The 18,386-nt window shown below is 37.6% G+C and overlaps 1 protein-coding gene across 6 annotated transcripts in view; it reads right to left on the bottom strand.

Annotated features, from left to right (window-relative positions):
- Window positions 1–1,593: 1,593 nt before the first annotated feature.
- KCNIP4 (potassium voltage-gated channel interacting protein 4) overlaps window positions 1,594–18,386 on the bottom strand; it is a 389,223-nt gene continuing 372,430 nt past the window's right edge. For 4 of the 6 annotated variants that reach the window (XR_009486283.1, XR_009486281.1, XR_009486280.1 and 1 more), the window contains 6 exons: window positions 17,830–17,900; window positions 10,672–10,779; window positions 9,252–9,356; window positions 8,618–8,680; window positions 7,030–7,186; window positions 1,594–1,758 (listed from right to left, as the gene is read on the bottom strand). Coding sequence is in view for 2 of the 6 variants with exons in the window: in XM_059845081.1 (XP_059701064.1) it covers window positions 1,711–1,758; window positions 8,618–8,680; window positions 9,252–9,356; window positions 10,672–10,779; window positions 17,830–17,900 (395 nt within the window). In the remaining 4 variants the exon portion in view is untranslated. The remainder of the gene's footprint in view (window positions 1,759–7,029; window positions 7,187–8,617; window positions 8,681–9,251; window positions 9,357–10,671; window positions 10,780–17,829; window positions 17,901–18,386) is intronic. The other 2 variants (XM_059845081.1, XM_059845082.1) reach the window with 1 other exon arrangement.

Genomic DNA, 18,386 nt, shown 5'->3' with positions numbered 1-18,386 from the left:
CTTCAGGACCGATCTCTGCCAAGATCAGAACTGTGCTAAGTCAAGAAAAACGTATTTGTGTTTTTTAAAAAAAGTATTTCTTCAATATGCATTTTTGCCAGCAGGTATTTAACAACTCAAAAAATTGATCATGGTCCTTTTTGTCTTCATGTTTACTTTATTTTATTTCTTTTTTTACAAAATGTGCACATTTAGTTTACACAAACACACTACAGGAGATTTCAGGTGTACATGTATTGTACTACTCTTATCCTACACTGGTGATAGCAGAGCAGCCTTCAACATGCCTCTAACATCCCATCTCTACACCAGAATAGATACCTGATTTTTATTTACAAAATAATTCTTGTAACTTTCTTTCTACTTCATTAATCCCCTTTCACACTTTCTGCAGCAATGTTACAATGAAGGTTGGCCTATCTCTGATAGCATTTCACCTATTTTGAAGTATTGGCGTAGACTCTGTGGACAATATATCTTAAAAATTACATGGATGGAGGGGCAGTGTTATATTTTATATGCATACTTTCCTAGAAGAATCTTTCTAGGTTCAGAATTAAGTAGCTTCAGTCTTAATGAAGAAATGATCTTAAAAACTGTAAAGCATTTTTCACATATGGATGATATATAGCTGAAGTTTTCATTGTTTTCCTGGTTCTGTCTCATAGTTAAAGGTACGACAAAAAGATGAAATAGATGTTAGCCTCTAGCAGTCATTATTAGTGGAGGTTACTATGTAGTGATGTTCATTCTCAGCACTAAAGTTTGATGGCAGTTTTTAAAATTTCATGCCTTTTTCTTCATTAAAGGCAGAAAGACACATACTTAGGAAAGCAGTGTTAGGATCCAGTTAAGGTTTCTTCATGAAGTATTGGAAGTCATAAGATCCTTAATTTTAAGTAAAGAACTTCTCATACACATCCAAGAAGAATTAAAAATACAGTATGTAGGATTTCTGATATTCATGTCATAATAAATTAAGTGCAGACTTAGGTGAGATTGAGAGAAGCTTACTCATATATTTTAGGGAATAAGAATACCCATAAGCAACTTGTTTGGTTTTTTGTTTGTTTGGTTTTTTGTTTTATAATAGTTGTTGCTCTCAAGTTACCTGTTTAGTTATGTTTGGGTTTTGGGTTTTTTTCTGAAGAGAAAAAAAAGTCAAAGTTGGAAGGCAATTACAGCAAGGTGTGCATCACACATTTATTATAGCATTTTAACTCAAAATATTATTCAAAAATAAGGACTACACTATAGAAATATGAGAAGAAAATAAATTGTAATGCCTCTGTATAAATTAGAAGCTAGAGATTTAAGATATACATTTTAATACCTGGAGCTTAGTCCAGTACAAATGAGTAGCAAAACTAAGAATATTTAATCTCTGTGTGATTGTATCTATTTTAACTAGGGGTTGGAATGATAATAAAGGTGCATAATGTCAGTTGTATTTTTTTAGAGTTTGTAGTACGAACCTGATTTTTCAGTACAGTCCTATTAATTAAATAGCCACTGTGGAAGTGCTAGATTGTATAATTTAGAAAGGGTTTTTTGTTGGGAAGGGTTTATAATAAAAAATTTACTTGCATAATACATTTCTCAGTGTAAAGCTGAGTAACTTTATTTATGATAAAGTGGGAAATCCATTTTTTTAGATAATGTTGCAGAATAGTTCATATTTGTCCATTAGTTGTAGACCTAATGTCTTCATTAAATCACATTTTCAAAGAGCTGCATGGATCGCATTATATTCTCATCCTGTAAAAAAAGACAACACATAACCAAAAATCACACACCATTCCAAACGTAGCTGGTGGATATCTATACTGAAATGTGGTAGAATATTTTAGTTAATGGCAACTTTTTTTTTCAGCTTGTCTGGAGAAATGGTTAGCAAAAAAAGATTGTTAATGGGTCCATGCTTAAGTAAGTTTTTCTGGATTTTAATGAAACCAAAACAACTCTGTCAAGAATACCATAGCATATTAAGAAAATTAGATCTGTAACATTTCTGAGGTTATCACTTTATATTCAGGATAACAGAATACACCTAGACAATAAATACTGATGGAATAGTTGTATCAAGTGTGAATCTGTACATGTAATTGTGCATAGTACACAGGATTCTTCTTGCAATCCTAAGGCTTCTGCTTCATAGTCAGGGATGACTAAGAAAAATAGACTGAAGTGTGCACAATTGCTGGGCCAAAATCAGTCAGTTTAACAAGTATCACCACAGCACTCTTCAGCTCTTTTATTCAGATTTTCTGTGTGTTCACATTGAAAGATGGTGACTGCTTCTAAGTGCTACTTCTGCTTTCTGATTGCTTTGCATTAGGTATTTTTTAATAAAATATTCATCTTTCCAGTTCAATATTATACCAACGCATCACTCTGTGCTCCAGATTTTAAGAGTAGGCAACTCTCATTCAGCAATTAGCAGAAAATATTTTTCTTTGTAAGCTTTACCTTTCAGTGTAGAAAAGAAAGAGTTACTTGCAGTAGCCCATATTTGTTGACATTTCTGGATCAAAAGTTGCTAGCACAAAACAATATATATACACACAATATAAGAGTTTATTACATGCCTTTTTAGCATTTGCTGGTCTCCACTGTAATGATCCCTCTCTTTAGTACTTTCTTCAGAGATGATATAGCCATCTTTAATTTTTTTGAATAAAAAGACTGAATTGTAGATTATTTTTGGATGTTTCAGAAAAATCTGCATCAAAAACCCACTTCTTAGAAAGGTTATCTCAATAGTATTCTCCACTACTGATAAGTATGTGAGATTTCTGTACATTAATCTTCCAGTAACACGTGTTCAGTATCAATTTCCAGTTAAATTAGTCACTGTTCAGTGTAGTGGGTGATTTGCTTTGTAGAAAATGACAAGTCTGATAATTAGCTTAATTTATGTTATGATACATGCACAGTGGGGTTTTTTATCTTTGATTCTGTATGCCATGTGAAGTGATGCTGCTGTAAGGAATGATCTGTGTGCTATTTTGTAAAATAAAATAACTTAGTGAAGCAATGATATGTAATTTCAAAAATACACTATATAGGCTAATGCTTGAAAATTTGGTATAGCAAAGCTACTATAACAAATTGCTGAAAGTTAAAATAAATGATCCTTTTCCTCACTGCATTGCTTTGAAACATCAATAAACTAGTGAATATCACTGATGTAAGATTAACAGTTTAACTTAACTCACTTGTCATATAATTAGTACAAATGTTTTTGTATATAAACTAGCATCTACACTCAGTAAATGTGCAAGCAAACAACGTGCTCTGAATCTGCGAATTGTTTTGACACTTCCTAACCATTTTACTGCATATGTATTATCATGAATGAACTGGTAGTTTTCTAAAATCAACTCCATATTTCTGAGGCTGGCTGTTTCTTTACAGAAGTCTTCCAATGCCACTCCCTTAGTCAGTCAAATTAGAAGAGTCTTCACAAGAAAATACAGGCTTGTCATAATATTTAGAACATGATAAGTTTTAGTAGCTTTTTTTGCCATCTTTAAAAAAAATACCAAAAAAACCCAGAAAACCCCAGATGCTTGCATTAGAATTCCTTGGCAAGTGTATCTTTTTTAATTTGCCTCTTTTTTCAGTACATTTTCTATACAAGTTTTCATATTAGACTTGTTAAACAGTTCCTAATTCAAGACAAAGGGATGTGTTAATGCAAATGAAGCATTGTCCATATGAAGCACAAACCTGGATGAATGAACTTTGGCAGACCTGACCTACCTTTAAGCCAGTTTTTCGTGAATTTGAAATGGTTTCTTTGCTGTTTTCAGGATAGCCCAAACCATCAACACTGTGTATGGAAAGGGTTACTCCAGCAGAAAATACCTGTGCCTTTTTGTCATTATCAGAAGGACCTATGTCACTGGCCCTGACAGTCACCCATGCACTGTGCATGCCTTAGTCCTTTGACTGCTCTTTGTGGTGCTGCTGTCAATATAAGGCAATGCCCAAGTCAGACCATTTCCCACCAGCACCAATCAGTGAAAGGAGGCAGGTAAGGAACTGGGAAGTGCTTAGCTCTTGAGGTACCCCCCTCCTGTTTCTCAAGACCTAGATCAGCTCTTTGGTAATTTATATGAAGCCAGACAAACAGCCACCACTTTCTGGGACACAGTCTGGCATATCTAGGACAATATAGTCCATTTCTCCTGCGGGAGCAGAGACTGCTGGAGGCTGGATGGCAGACTGACATTCAAATGCATGTTTGGGGTAGGGAGGGCAGGGAAATGAGGTCATACACATTCCCTGTCTAAGATGGAGGAGGATGAGGGGAAGCACCATTCTACTCAGATCCTCCTACCCAGTGTCCAGAGAAGACAGCGCTCAAAGCCTGAATGCTTTATACTTCCCTGCATAACTGTTTCAACACTTTTTGAATGGACAGGCCATTCTTTGCAATGGGACTGTGAATTAAGAGCCTTGAACCACCTGTATACCTCAGGCTGTACAGTGCCACTGCACTGATAGTTGTGCCAAACAAGAGCTCAGCACAACAGCACAAATTTTTAGAAAGGCACATATATGCAAAATTAGTGTTTAAGAACACACCAGAGTCTGTTGATGCTACAAAAAAAAAATATCTCAGGAACATACCCCAGGAACCTGAAGTAGAACCTCTGTTCAAAGATGTTTTGTTGTGTTCCTTCTTGCTTGTAAATTAAGCATGCTACATTTCCTTTATTTATTGCAAAACAGGAGTAAAAGGGATATACTTCTGCAAATCACTAAGTTGGCTTCCAACTCAAAGTAGAGGAATGCCAGTTCTCAGAGACTGGCAAATCTTGCCTGAGATAATCTTCAAAAAAGAGGCTCCTGCAGCCTTTTCCTGACAGAACACACTTCAGGTCTATTTAAATATTCAGACATTACCTTTTTTGATCTCATACCTATCAGAATGTTAACAAAAGGTTTTCCTGCAGGTCTGGTTTTAAAAGCAGCAGTCATGTTCCTTTGTAAAATACGTCACCCTGAAAAGAGTGAAGCCACATTAACTCCTGAACTGAGTTTCTTGAAGGACTTTGATTGAAACCCAGTCACTAGTGGGGTTCTGCAGGGCTCATGTTCAACCAATTCTCTTCATTAATGACCTAGATGAAGGACTCAAAGGAATACTAAGTAAATTTATGGGCAGCACTAAACTAGGAAGAACTCTCAATTCACTCAAGGTCTGGGAGGCCCTGCAGAGAGATCAGGAAAAAACAGAGAGGTGTGTGAATGACACCGTTTTAGGCTTTGCCTTTTTTTCTATGTTCTCTGTATTTTTCACATATATATTTGTAGCTCTGTAGTCTATTGTATTAGTCTAGTGACTAGTTTTCCCAGTACTTTTCTGTGGCCTTTCCCTAAGCAGAAAGACCTAACAAATTCCAGAGCTCCATGCTCTGAGGGATACAAGGCCCCTGTCCTATCGTGGTTCGTCCTGGGAACCAAGGCTGAGAACAACTTTGTGAGATCCATTCTCATGGATAAAGCACAGCCAGTGCTGAACGGGGCTCCAGAGAAGGAGCTTGATCTGGGGGGGAATTGCATCACCACTTTCCTCCTAATTGGTGACTTTTTACCAATTATGCTAATTTCCTAAAACCTATAAAAACTTCCTCACGCCTGGGGGAAAATTGGGCTTTGTGGACATCTTTCCATAACTGCTCTTGAAGGCCTTAAAATAAAGATCCCCTTTTATATTACCTCTTTACTAAAATTATCTTGAGTTTCATTTCCAGGTTGGGCAAAAGGTGACACAATCACCAACCATATGAAGTTTAACAAGGGCCAGTCCGGCACTGTGCACCTGGGATGGAGCAATCCTGCTTGTGTGTACAGACTGGGGAACATGCAGCTTGAGACCTGCACTGTGGAAAGGGACCTGGGCATGCTGCTCAATGGAAAGTTGGACAGGAGTCAGCAGTGCCCTGGCAGCCAGGAGGACCAGCTCTGTCTGGGGGCATCAGGCACAGCATGGTCAGCAGAGCAAGGGAGGGGATTGTCCTGCTCTGCTCTGGGCTGGAGCAGCTTCACCTTGAAAATTGCAGTTTTGGGTGCCAAAATATAAAAAAGACATAAAGCTATTAGAGAACATTCAAAGGAGCCCATGAGGATGGTGAAGGCTCTGGAGGAGAAGACCTATGAAGAGCAGGTCACTTGGTCTGTTCAGCTGTCAGAAAAGAAGATTGAGGAGAGACCTCATTGCAGTTACAACTTCCTCGTGAGGGGAAGAGGAGTGGGAGACACTGATCTCTGCTCTGGGGTGGCCACTGATGGCACCTGAGGGAATGGCCTGAAGTTTATCAGGGAAGTTTAGGTTGGATATAAGGAAAAGGTTCTTCACCCAGAGGGTGGCTGAGCACTGGAACAGGGTCCCCAGGGCAGTGGTCACAGCACCAAGCCTGACAGAGTTCCAGAAGCATTTGGAAAATGCTCTCAGGCACATGGTGTGATTCTTGGGATATCCTCCACAGGGCCAGGAATTGGACTTTATTCTGTTGGGTCTCTTCCAATTCAGTATGTTCTATGATTCTTTGAATCCTAACCCCAAACCTCATTTCTAAAACCAAATCTTGATATAAACATGAATTACACATTTTGAAGCACAGAAGTCTTAAAAGAAGAACAGTCTTATGTGGCAGAGAGAAAAAAAATTAGGTAGCAAGATACATTTTGTGTCAAAAAAACATAGCCACCATTGAAATTAAAAGCAAGGGAAGGCGAGATAAGTAGCATGTTGACAATTGTAGCATTCTGTAGCATTCATGTGTCTCCATCACGTCCCAGTTCAGAGAGCATCTCTCTCACGTGTGTTCTGAATATTTAGAACAGGTAAATAAATCTTCTAACAGACTTGAGAGACTGAATTGCACTGGATAAGGAGAACAGGCAATTCCTTACTAAAGGTATTAATTTTCTTTGTGAATGAATCATTCAGCCCATCACCATGATTGCTGTCATATGCAGATTAATGTGTCATTTAACTTCCAGAATGCTACAGACCTCAGCTGGGAAAAGAATCTCATCTCTGTTTCTGATGATCACACAGTGTTGGCAGAGGAAATGACTTTTGCTGGTATTGAACAGGACTGACAAGCTGGAACCACGGTCAGTGCCACAGAGCACTGCTGACAGATGAGACACTGCCCCGTACCCGTTGCTAAGGATACACAGAACAGCCACAGTTAGCAGAGCTCTTGGCTGGCTTTTTTCCCCCCAAAATCAGTGGATTAAAATCAAACAAAATATCACTTACTAGGTAGCTGCACTCAAAAAACAACTCCAATGAATAGCAACAGATGCATAGAAAAATAGACTGCTTCTAGAGCATCTTTGAGCATCTAGAGATTTCCCTATTCCAAATAGTTAAAAAACTAAAAAATGCACTAAAAGCATTTATCTTGATAGTCTTGTAATTGTCTGTCTCTTTATTACTCTATTCTTGATATAGAAGATAAGAATCAATAAGCAGGGGTTATATTGCTGGTCTCTATCAGCTTTGTATTAATCAGTCTGCTGGGCAAGGCATCAGTAGACCACTACTATGACTTCTTAAATTTGTCACAAACAAATAGTATCAGGCTTATTGGCCACATCAATTTACATAATGTAATCAGGCCTATCATATTCACTATGTCTAATGTGATGCTTTACTTTACACAACAACCTTGATCTTGGGGTGTCCCATGTAGAGCCAGGAACTGGACTTGATTGTCCTGGTGGGTGGCCTCCAACTGAGCATATTCTATAATTCTATGAACCTCTTATCACGCCAGAATATAATGATTCTTATTTTGTACTCTATCATGTTTCTTTTTCTTGCAATTTTAAACTGAAAAATTAACAGGATTTCCTTAAATTTATGAAAATTCAACTTATCTTTCTTCATATCTTCTACTGGTCTGAGAACAAGCTGGTTTCTGAAGAGCAAAGGAGTGAAAACAGTCTGTAACTCCTGCTTCAGAAGTTCTCCATCCTGGCTCTAGGGGCCAGGAGCTGCTGGAAGAATTTTTTTCTTGCTGACAAGAAATTGACAGCCACTTGGGTAGCATAAAGGCTTGTGGCTGATAATCACAATCAGTTCACACCTTTGCCTTGAGAAAACGTGTCTGGTGTTAACTCTTGTCATCCAACACTTTGCAAGCCCCTTGCACTCTTTTTATAAGGCTTCACTGCTTATAAGCACATCACAACTCACTGAGAAACTCACCCATGGACAGTAAATTTTCAGGCAATATTATGTTTGCCATGATTATATGCCAGTTGTGACAGAACTGTGTGGCCCAGCTGAATGTAAAGAAACTTTTTTCCACCAAATGTAAACAATACACTGTTAAAGAGGGAAAGGATATTGGCACAGCTGTCTAATAAGCACTGAGAGCTTGTGTAAACCAGCTCTTCTGCAGATTCAGGCCACAAATTTATTTACATTGTTCAGTGTTTCTGTGTAATGGTGTATGTAGATTCTCTACCTTGGGAAAATGCTGTCTTAGTATTAATATCACCCTCACTGACGCTCCAGAAATCTGTAAAGATGTATGATAGAAATAACCAACAGATACACATTCAGTACTTAACACGGAATACTTACTTTCTGGCAGCTCTCAATGAATTCATCTATGGTAACTACTCCATCTTTGTTCTTGTCCATTTTCTGTATTAAAAAATAAAGGAAAAAGAAAAAAAGTATGGGAGCTGGGTTTGTATGGCTAAGCTTTGATAGCAGGAAAGCTACAGGGTTGACTTCTGTGAAAAGCTGCCAGAAACTTCCCCCATGTGCAGCAGAGCTAATGCCAGCCAGCTCCAGGACCTGCTGCTGGCCAAGGCTGAGCAATCAGAAATTCAGGCCTTTGTTAGATTTTCTCTCCCCTGTTCATTTGAGGGGCAGAGTGAGAGAGAAGCTTTGGTGGATGCCTGGCATCCAGACAGGGTCAACCCCCCACAGTATGTTTCTCCTCCCGAATTCCTGTGTGAAACAAGTCCTTTTCATTGCTCATTTCATTTATATGTCAGCCTAAGAACAACCAGTCCAAAAGTCATAGTAAGTGGACTATGCTTAAAGAACTTTTGTTGAAAAAACAGGGTATGGTGAGTAGGTCTGGGAAACTTGAAATGGAACCACAGAGAATAGAAAGGATTACAGAATTGGAAGGATATGTTATAACAATGAAAATCTTTATCTGCTCACAGAGCAGTCTTTTCAGCTTCTATGTTATGTGACCTACCTGGAAAAATGTTTCCACATGTTGTCTCGGTGCGTCTTCTTTGAGAACAGGGTAGGTGCATTTCCCCATCATATCGTATATTGCTTTCATGATATCAAGCATTTCCTGAAGAGGAAAAAATTGTTTCTGCACTGTAATGTGATTTTTTCCCCACCAGCTCAGAAAAACTTGCACCATTTGGTGAATCCCCAGCTGAGCATCCCAGGGTGGGGAGTGCAAGGACCTGCTGACAGTGTGGGCACCCATCACCCCAAGGGGCTCCTGCACTGCCCCTTCCCTGGCCTCTTTTCCAGATGATTGTCTAGTTCTTGGACACAGCAGTGCTGCTCTTTGACTTCTGGAATGTCCACTGCTTTAACTCAGAACATAATTTTTTAGGATTTGCATTTTAGAATAAAATTTTGGAATTCGCCTAGGTATTTTTTGGGTTTCTTTTTTTATGACTGAACAGATTCAAGAAGAAACTACTTAATTCTTAGAAATTCTAGCATCTGATTTCAGCTTTCATAAATGTATGATTTTAATTTCAAATGATGTATTATATGTGCAAGTTCATGGATTGTGGGAAGAATCTCCCAATATCTGATGAATAAAAATAAAAGGGAAAATAAGTTCTGTAACAGCAAGTGAATGGCCAAAGCACATCACCTTCTTAGAACTTATTTTCCATAAAGAAAATAAAAACAGCCATGAACACACCTACACTTATGCAGAGTCCTCCTTTTATATCATAATCTTCGAATTCTGAGTGGCTTGTGAAAATTTTAATAATTATAAAAACAAGTCATCTGTAGTATGCTAAGAAATGATTCTATACATTATTCTTTTGTAATGAACCTGAAGTGTTTTCTAAAAGTGTAAAATTATGAGTGTAATTTATATATTTGCATAAACCCCACTTAAAAAAAACCCCTCCCTATATTTTGATGAAACACTCATTTAGTCCCACTTATTTTAAGTATGTGTTTGAATCCTTGCAGAATAAAAGATGTAGGAATCTTTCTTTATAAATCATTTCACGTAGTAAGAATTATTAGAAGTAGACTAATAAAATAAGTAACAATTATTGCCACATACTTAATTCATTTTTGTCCAAATATCCTATCAAGCTGTTCTAGGAACTGTATGGGCAAATACACAAGCATAAGTTGAAGCCAACTATTTCTGTTCCTCTTATGCTCAATAACATAATTTCTGAAGAATTCTGAACTTCTGCAAATTCTATAAAGATTTTTCCTTTTCAATGTTCATATAGGCTTTTAAAATGAGACAATTACTTTAATTTTTAGTGTGTCTAACTTCAAAATATCTGATAACTTGTTAACCCATTCAATTTGAGAATAATGAAACCATTATTCTCTGAACGCAAGACTTAGCTAACAACATTTACTTTCAGTGATTATTAAGAAGTAAATCTTACCTCTTTAGTTATATATCCATCCTTATTTATATCATACAAGTTGAAAGCCCAGTTCAGTTTCTCCTGTACTGTCCCTCTGAGTAAAATTGAGAGACCCATAACAAAATCCTAAATAGACAAAAGGTCTTGGTCAGTTTGGAAATGAGCAGTTTTCCTCAAAAACTCAGAAATCCAGAATAATGCATTCGTCAGAAGTTTGAAAAGATGTGTTGTTTCAAATTTCTTTGTTTCACTGTGAGTGCTAATGATTTCTGGATTAACAATCCAGGCACTATTTCCTGCACTCATAATTAATAAGTAAATTGAGTTATTTTCTATAAAGTAAATATAATTTTCTGTTAGTGGTTGTATCCTCTGAAAAGCCTATGTATCACATAAGCAGTTCCCGTTGAAGTGAATACCAGGAAAAAGCCATCCCCATGGTTTAATGGTCCAAGGAAAGCTTAAATGGTAGTTAGATTAATCTAAGCACAGGAGACCAATTTGGGGAGAACTATGTACTAAGGAACGTTAAATTCTTGTTAAATCTCTACCTTGTTAAAGTGGAATATGTAGTTCCCAGATCTCTTAGATCAATCTGTTGCAGCCAATATTTCAAACTTCAGGTACAACACTGCATACCCCAATTCTTATTAATTTTATTGGAAGTATGATAGGGAAAAATAAATATATTACATGTCCATGTGCCATTTTAATGCTTTTGTGACCCACCAATGCTCTATTGCTGCAAAGCTATTCCACAGAAATTAATCAGAAGGCTTTTGAGATTATTTATGTGTAGTATTTGGTTATAGATTTTTTTTTCATATTAAAAACTCTTTTGACAGCACAAACCTCATTTACATTTAGTCAGCATTGTCCAGATTGGAGAAAATATCAACTCCCATCACCTCTCTTCTGTATTTCTCAGCATGTTAATTTAATTTTGTAAACAACAGCTTTTTTTTTCCTTAACCATCTCCTCCAACTCTTTTCATTTGATAAGCACATGAACCCATAAATTTGTGAAACTGCCTTCATAATACATTGAGCAGAATATGGCAAGTGTGTACATTTAAATGTGCCTTTCTACATTGCTTGCAATGACATAGGGGAAGTGTTAGAGTAACATTAAAGTAGAGACAATAAAAGCCAAAATATTTCTTATTTGCACCAGCAAGGCTTTGCATTTTGTCTAATGCAGGAACAAGGACTACACTGAGGTTAGACATAAATTTAAAAGGCCTGGTGTAACACAAAGTCAAAAAAACATACCTGATACACTGAAGTGTACACAGGTATCATGGACTCAGGGGGTCTAGTAGGCACAGACAACTCTTCTGACAGCTTCAGTCTTTTTAGCAATTCAATTGGCATGCTCTGGGTTTTCTCAGTCTGTCAAAAATTTCTGTCTTATTGGTATATATGCCCTTTGGACTAAATGGGTACATGAATCTTGAAAGAATTTTGGTCATCTTGCCTACATCTCAATGACTAATTGAGGGTCACAGGGTTAAATCTCCAAACAGTTCTTTAACAATGTACTATTAAACATTAAATTGTTCAAGAATTTCAGAACAGATTTTATTACATTACAGCATTAGCAATTAACCTTTTTATTTTAGTACCTTTTTAAAAAGTAGCCTTTTCAATTTAGATGTCTCCAAATCTTTTCTGCACGGTTTTACATTCTTGATGTAGCTTGTCCTTAAGTCCTCTGTGAAGGTCCTCAGTTGCATTATTTTCTTAGATTATATGTAAGAATTGTGAATTTATTTTTATTGTGGCACAACAACATTTTAAAAATCTATTTTATCTAAAATAAATCCATTTTTGTTTTCTTGTTCAATTCTCTTTGTTCCTTTCTGTGATGTACCACCTGTGTTAGCTGGCTTCCTGGAATCATTTCTACCCCCATTTCCAAGGCTACCCTTCTAATGTTGGTTTAAAGAAAAAACCCTTGACTTTATATTGTTTTTCATGGGATTGGATGGTTAAAAAGCAGAGACAACTCAAAAACATTCCAGGTATGTGCTCTAAACATTGCAGCAGTGAGTCATCTCCTTCCATATTGCATGTTTTGGGATCACACATAGTTCAAGCACATTGCCTTTGTCTGAGTGGCGTGCAGGAGTAACCTCAGGAACAATAGACAGGATTTTTCATAATAAGAAGTTGTGATGAGCTGGATAAGGACCAGCTAGGATGGGATCTCTTTTCTACATACTTACTTTCAAGCAACTGAAGAACACAGTAATAGACTCATACAGAAATGGAGTATCTGATTCAGTGGATATAGGCCAAATCCACAGAGTATTTTGGGCTAGAGCCTTGAAAGGCAAAACGCTCTGCACGGTGGAAGGCAATGTGTGTGTCAGGAGCAGTGCAGCCATTCTGGCTGTTAAGCTAATAATCCAATGCAGGAAGCCACAGTAAAGCAGCAGTGCAGAGGGAAGCAGCTGAACTCAGGGAGCAGCTGCCCACCTTTATGCATGTAACCAGCAGCTCAGTAATGCACGAATCACACAAACCATTTAGCAAAGAGCATGAGCACAAGTCCCTATTACAGTACAAGAGCACCCAGATGCTGTTTCCCCTCCTGGTTTAGACATCTAATTTCCAGGGAGAGAGGAATTCTACTTGTAGAATCTGTTTATTTTTTAAGAAAATTTCACCATACTCAGATACATATATGCTGTGAGAATGCTGTCACTGCCCACTGAGAGGGACAGTCCTGCTCAGCTGAGCACCTAATGGGGAGAGGTGCATCTGATCCAGAGTGACAAAGGAGAAGTCTGAGCTGAGACAACTCTAGGTTGGGTCTTTCTTCAATCTGTGACCGTGAAGTTAGAAACACAAAAGTCTCTGCCTTGGTACTTGCCTTTACTCCTTTCCACAGCTTCCAGTTTGTAACTTGCCAGCTTCCTGCAGAGCATGCTAATGCCTGTTAAAACCTCCTTCTGTGCCTAATTTTGATTCTTCAAGAAAGGGGGATGTCTCACTGAAGGGGTGCAAAATGCAGCATCATTGCACCTGTACCAGAGCCTCTGTGTACTCAGAGCCTGCTGACATTTCTGTTCTGTACAACAGCTGTAGAGAATGTCTGGTTGTGATCTGGAATGAACTTGTATTTGTGGGGGTTTTTTCAGCAGTGATTAATTATCTCCTAGCAAGGTTGTTGATGACTTTCTGATTGCTTTATCTCTCAGCAAATCTTTGGGGATAATTAGTTCATTAATAAATTAATTAACAAGCTTATTAGTGTGCTGTCTCAAATCTATAGGAAAGCTTAAAATTATTCACCTGGTCCTGTGTTCCTTTATGTCTTTTTCAGAAGTAGGTAGGCAGGAACCTTAATCCATTTTTAAATTTAGATTTTAGGATTTTGAAAAGGAATCAAGTGATGGCACAGAAGTGGTGGAGGATTGGTGTATGTAAAACAAAGGTCTCAGAGAAGTAACTGCTCCTCAAAGGAAACTTATTTCTTTGTAGCTGCTTTAAATCAGATGGTGTTAAAATGCTTATGAGATCACCACTTTCTAAAAAAAAATGAGCTCATTTCCTACATGACATGGACAAACATTTTTGTGTTGAACCCACAAAGCAAGAATCATGCTTGTGAACCTCATGAAATTCAACAGGGCCAAGTTGAAAGTCCTGCACCTGGATCAGGGCAATCCCAAGCCGAAATAAAGGCTGGGCAGAAAATGGATTTAGAGCAGCCCTGAGGAAAAGGACTTGGGAATTTTGGTTGATGACAAACTCAACATGAACCAGCAATGTGTGCTTGCAGCCCAGAAAGCCAACCATGACCTGGGCTGCATCAAAATAAACGGACCAGAAGGTCAAGGAAGGTGATTCTGCCCCTCTTTGCCCTCATTAAACCCCACCTGGAATACTGCATCCAGCTCAGGGCCTGAATGACACAGACCTGCTGGAACAAGTCCAGAGGACCTCTGCTATGAAGACAGGCTGAGAGTTGGGCTTGTTCAGCCTGGAGAAGAGAAGGCTCCAGGGACACCTTAAAGCACCTCCCATTTCCTAAGGAGAGCCTACAGGAGAGCTGGGGAGGGACTCTGCACAGGGACGTGTAGGAACAGGACAAGGGGGAATGACTTTAAACTGACAGAGTAAGTTTAAATTAGCTATTAGGAAGCAACTCTTCACTGAGAGGATGGTGAGGCACTGGAACAGGTTTCCCAGAGAAACTGTGAATGCCCTATTCCTGGAAGGGTTTAAGATCATGCTGGATGGGGCTTCAAGCAACCTGATCTAGTGGGAGGTGTCCTTGCCCATGGCAGGGGGCTGGGAACGAGATGATCTTCAAGGTCCCTTCCAATCCAAGGCATTCTATGATTCTATGACTTAGTTAATCCCTGCCTTCATAATACTGCCTTGGACACCACTTTTATGATCAGTGAAATATGAAGTTGTGTTTGATCTTAAGAACTGTACTCCTCTATGGAAATGAGTTAGCATGCTTGCTAATTTATTAACCAATATAAGTTTGGTTTTGATTAAATATGACAGAAGTCTTTGAACATCTCCATTGTGTTTGGGCAGAGCATTGTGCTTTAAAGCACTGAGAATTTGTGGGATTATTGAATGACTTTCAGCAAGGTCACATTTAGAACAACCTCAATCTGCATCTACAACAAATGAAGGATACTGATTAGGATATTTGTATGTGGGTGCAATGAGCTTTACTTTGACAATGTGTCTAAAGTTAATTAGCCTCCATTTTTCTGACTGTGTAAATAGCTTTGAGGCCAGATCTTTATTTTGGCTCAATGACAATATACATGCAGCAAATGAAAACCTTGCTTTTATATCTGTCTCTGTCTAATGGAAAAAAGAACTTCACTAACAGGCCCAAAGAGGTCTCCAGTAGTTGGGTCACTGGGTCTTCAGAAACTCCGTCATATTAAAACAAAATTAGTTCACAAAACAAATGAAATGAACTAGTCTCAAAATCAATACAATCATGGGATAAGGAGAGATAGGTTCAAGCACCTAATTTTATAAATTTGGTTTTTATGCTACATAAATGCTTCACGTAGAGATTCTGGCTCATTACCAAAGAGCCAACAGATTTAGAGATGACAAAACTCTAAGGACTCTAAGGACACAGCAATCTCACCAAGAAATGTCAATTGAGGTGTGCATTTAAGCGGTGCTCAGATCCAACTTTTCATTGTTGATGGTTGAAAATTTGAGGAAAAAAGGGCAAAAAGCTAAAGCAAATTCTCTTTTTTACCTAAAACTCCAGTTCCTACGCTTCATGGGAAATTGAGAGTGCAACACATAAAAAAAAAAAGTCATTCTTATCAACAAAAGAATTTTGCTGCCATTTCAGATTTTGATAATCTTCTTTTATACAGAAGATAGCCAGAGTATTTTCATCATAGGTAATTATAGTAAATTGTATTTACTCCTACACTTTGATATAGAAAGTACTTTGGAAAGAATGATTATTTTTTCTCCAAACTTCTAAACTATTCCTCTACCTTTTGAGCTGTTTACTTTTGTTGTTTTTCTAATGGAAATTAGAAAACTAGAATAAAGACTGGAATAGAAAGAAAATGGCACAGCTGCACCTAGGATTAAAAGGTGCAGGACAAAAATGAGATGATTGTATTTTGCACATTTCACAATATCTTCTTCTACATTTTGCAGCTATTTTCATGTGATTAGGAAAAAAACCCATACATTTTTAACCTCAGGAGGATGCTTTTAGAATGGCCATCATGCAGTTTGAAAGTATTATGTTGCTACAAGGACACAGAAGCAAGAGTCTTTTGACAGCAGTAGAGTTATGCTGGACTCAAAATTAGTGCAGATAATATGAAAGTCTGGATCACTTGTGTCTGCCTCGATATTGAACAAAAGTTCAGGACCCCTGCTTCTATTTTCCTGATTTTTTTATTCCAAAGCCCTTTTTTCATGCAAAACCCAGAACTCTGAGATAATCAAAGTGCTCCAAATCCAGTGCATTTCTTACGACTTTCTGCCGGAAATACAAGTGTCAACAAATTGACCAGAAAAGGCATAAAAATTTCTTTCATTCCCATTCTTTTTCATGATAATTGCAGAAATAATTTTCAACTACTCATTCTAAAAATAATTTTTCTCAATGGGTCTGCTGTTGCTGTAACTGAAAGAGGGGAAGAATAAGTCAGATATACAAAAGAAATTCTTTACTGTGAGGGTGGTGAGGCACTGGCACAGGTGGCCCAGAGAAGTTGTGGATCCCCCATCCCTGGAAATGCTCAGGGCCAGGTTGGATGAGAAAGCTTGGTCTACTGGGTCCATGGCAAGGGGTTTAGAACTGGGTGATCTTTAAGATCCTTTACAATGCAAACAATTCTATGATTCTGTAATTAGATCAGAAGAATCCTTGCATATTACAAGAAGACATGTATGTACAGAAGGCATGAATTAATCCTCCATTCCTGCTCCTAGTGAGTGCATTTATCACAATCCAATCAAAAGTTATATGGAAATAACTTGTTCATTATAATCAAAACCAAAGAAAACATGACAAAACAAACATATCATTTTTCAAATGAATTGACTTTTTTTTTTTTAAATTCTACAGCTTAAAATATTATTTCCTTTGCAGTATTTTGTACACCCTGTTCTCATCTACAGTGTTGCAGTAAGGTCTCTTTTTTCCATATTATATAGTGTGGATGACATCAGCCTTACCAGGGAAAGGCAGAACTGGGAAAAAAAGATTGGGCAGCTAAATGGAGAAAGAATGAATTTTCAACTCTTGTGCTTTTAAAACATTTGCTTTAAAGCCTTTTTCTAGAACTTTCTGGAAACTAAGTATGAAAAATCCGATTTTGGCTGAGTCATCCCCATAACATTAGTTGTAGCTCAGAGATCTCCTCTTCAGAGGCAGACAGGGAGAACTATTTCAGGTAACTTGTGTATAAATTGGGTTACCTTTTAAATTGACAGATTTCTAAAAATATTATGTAGTAGCACAGTCTAGTTACCATTATGGAATATACAACTGCAAAGTAATGACTTTTTTTATTACATTGGAAAAACTTGAAACTTGAGTCACATCAGCTAAATTTTCCCTAATGTGAGCTAGCCACCAAAGTGGACTTCATTACAAGGAATAGCAAAGTATTCAATTTTATAGAAATAAGCAATGGCATCACTTACCTCAAAACTTACAGATCCGTTGTGATCAGTGTCAAATGCATTAAACAGAAAATGTGCATATGTTGTGGAATCTAAAATTTAAAGCAGAAAAAAGATTCACAGTAAGTACATCTTATTTACTAAAATTTAATTTAATTCTATTAAAACTATTTGATACCAAGATATATTTTGATACCAAAATTTCATAGCCAGAGTAGCTTTCCAGTGAAATTTAAATTTCCTTTTTGGCAGGAGAGGAGGACCTATAAGTGCAAAGAAACCAAAAAAAAAAAATTCTGTCTGGAATACCTCTATTCATTTTTATTCTTGTGTTTGCTAATCACTGATATCTGAGCAAATAGCAAAGATGACATACTATTGTTCTCTGGAACAGTCAATTTTAACAGGAACACTGACTGTGACAGGGATCACATGCCTACAATGAAGACTGTGTTCATTTTCTCCCTTTAAATGAGGGAAGCAGACACCACCCTCACTGCACACCATTGTGTGCTGGTTTTGCTCTGCACAGAGATCTGTTCCCCAGGTTGAAGCTGATCTTGTCAGAAAGCTGCTGC

Source organism: Haemorhous mexicanus, chromosome 4 (assembly GCF_027477595.1).
Source record: "Haemorhous mexicanus isolate bHaeMex1 chromosome 4, bHaeMex1.pri, whole genome shotgun sequence".
In the NCBI taxonomy this organism is placed as follows: Eukaryota; Metazoa; Chordata; class Aves; order Passeriformes; family Fringillidae; genus Haemorhous; species Haemorhous mexicanus.
The sequence above is the reverse complement of the archived record's forward strand: the minus strand, read 5'-3'. Positions and strand labels throughout refer to the sequence as shown.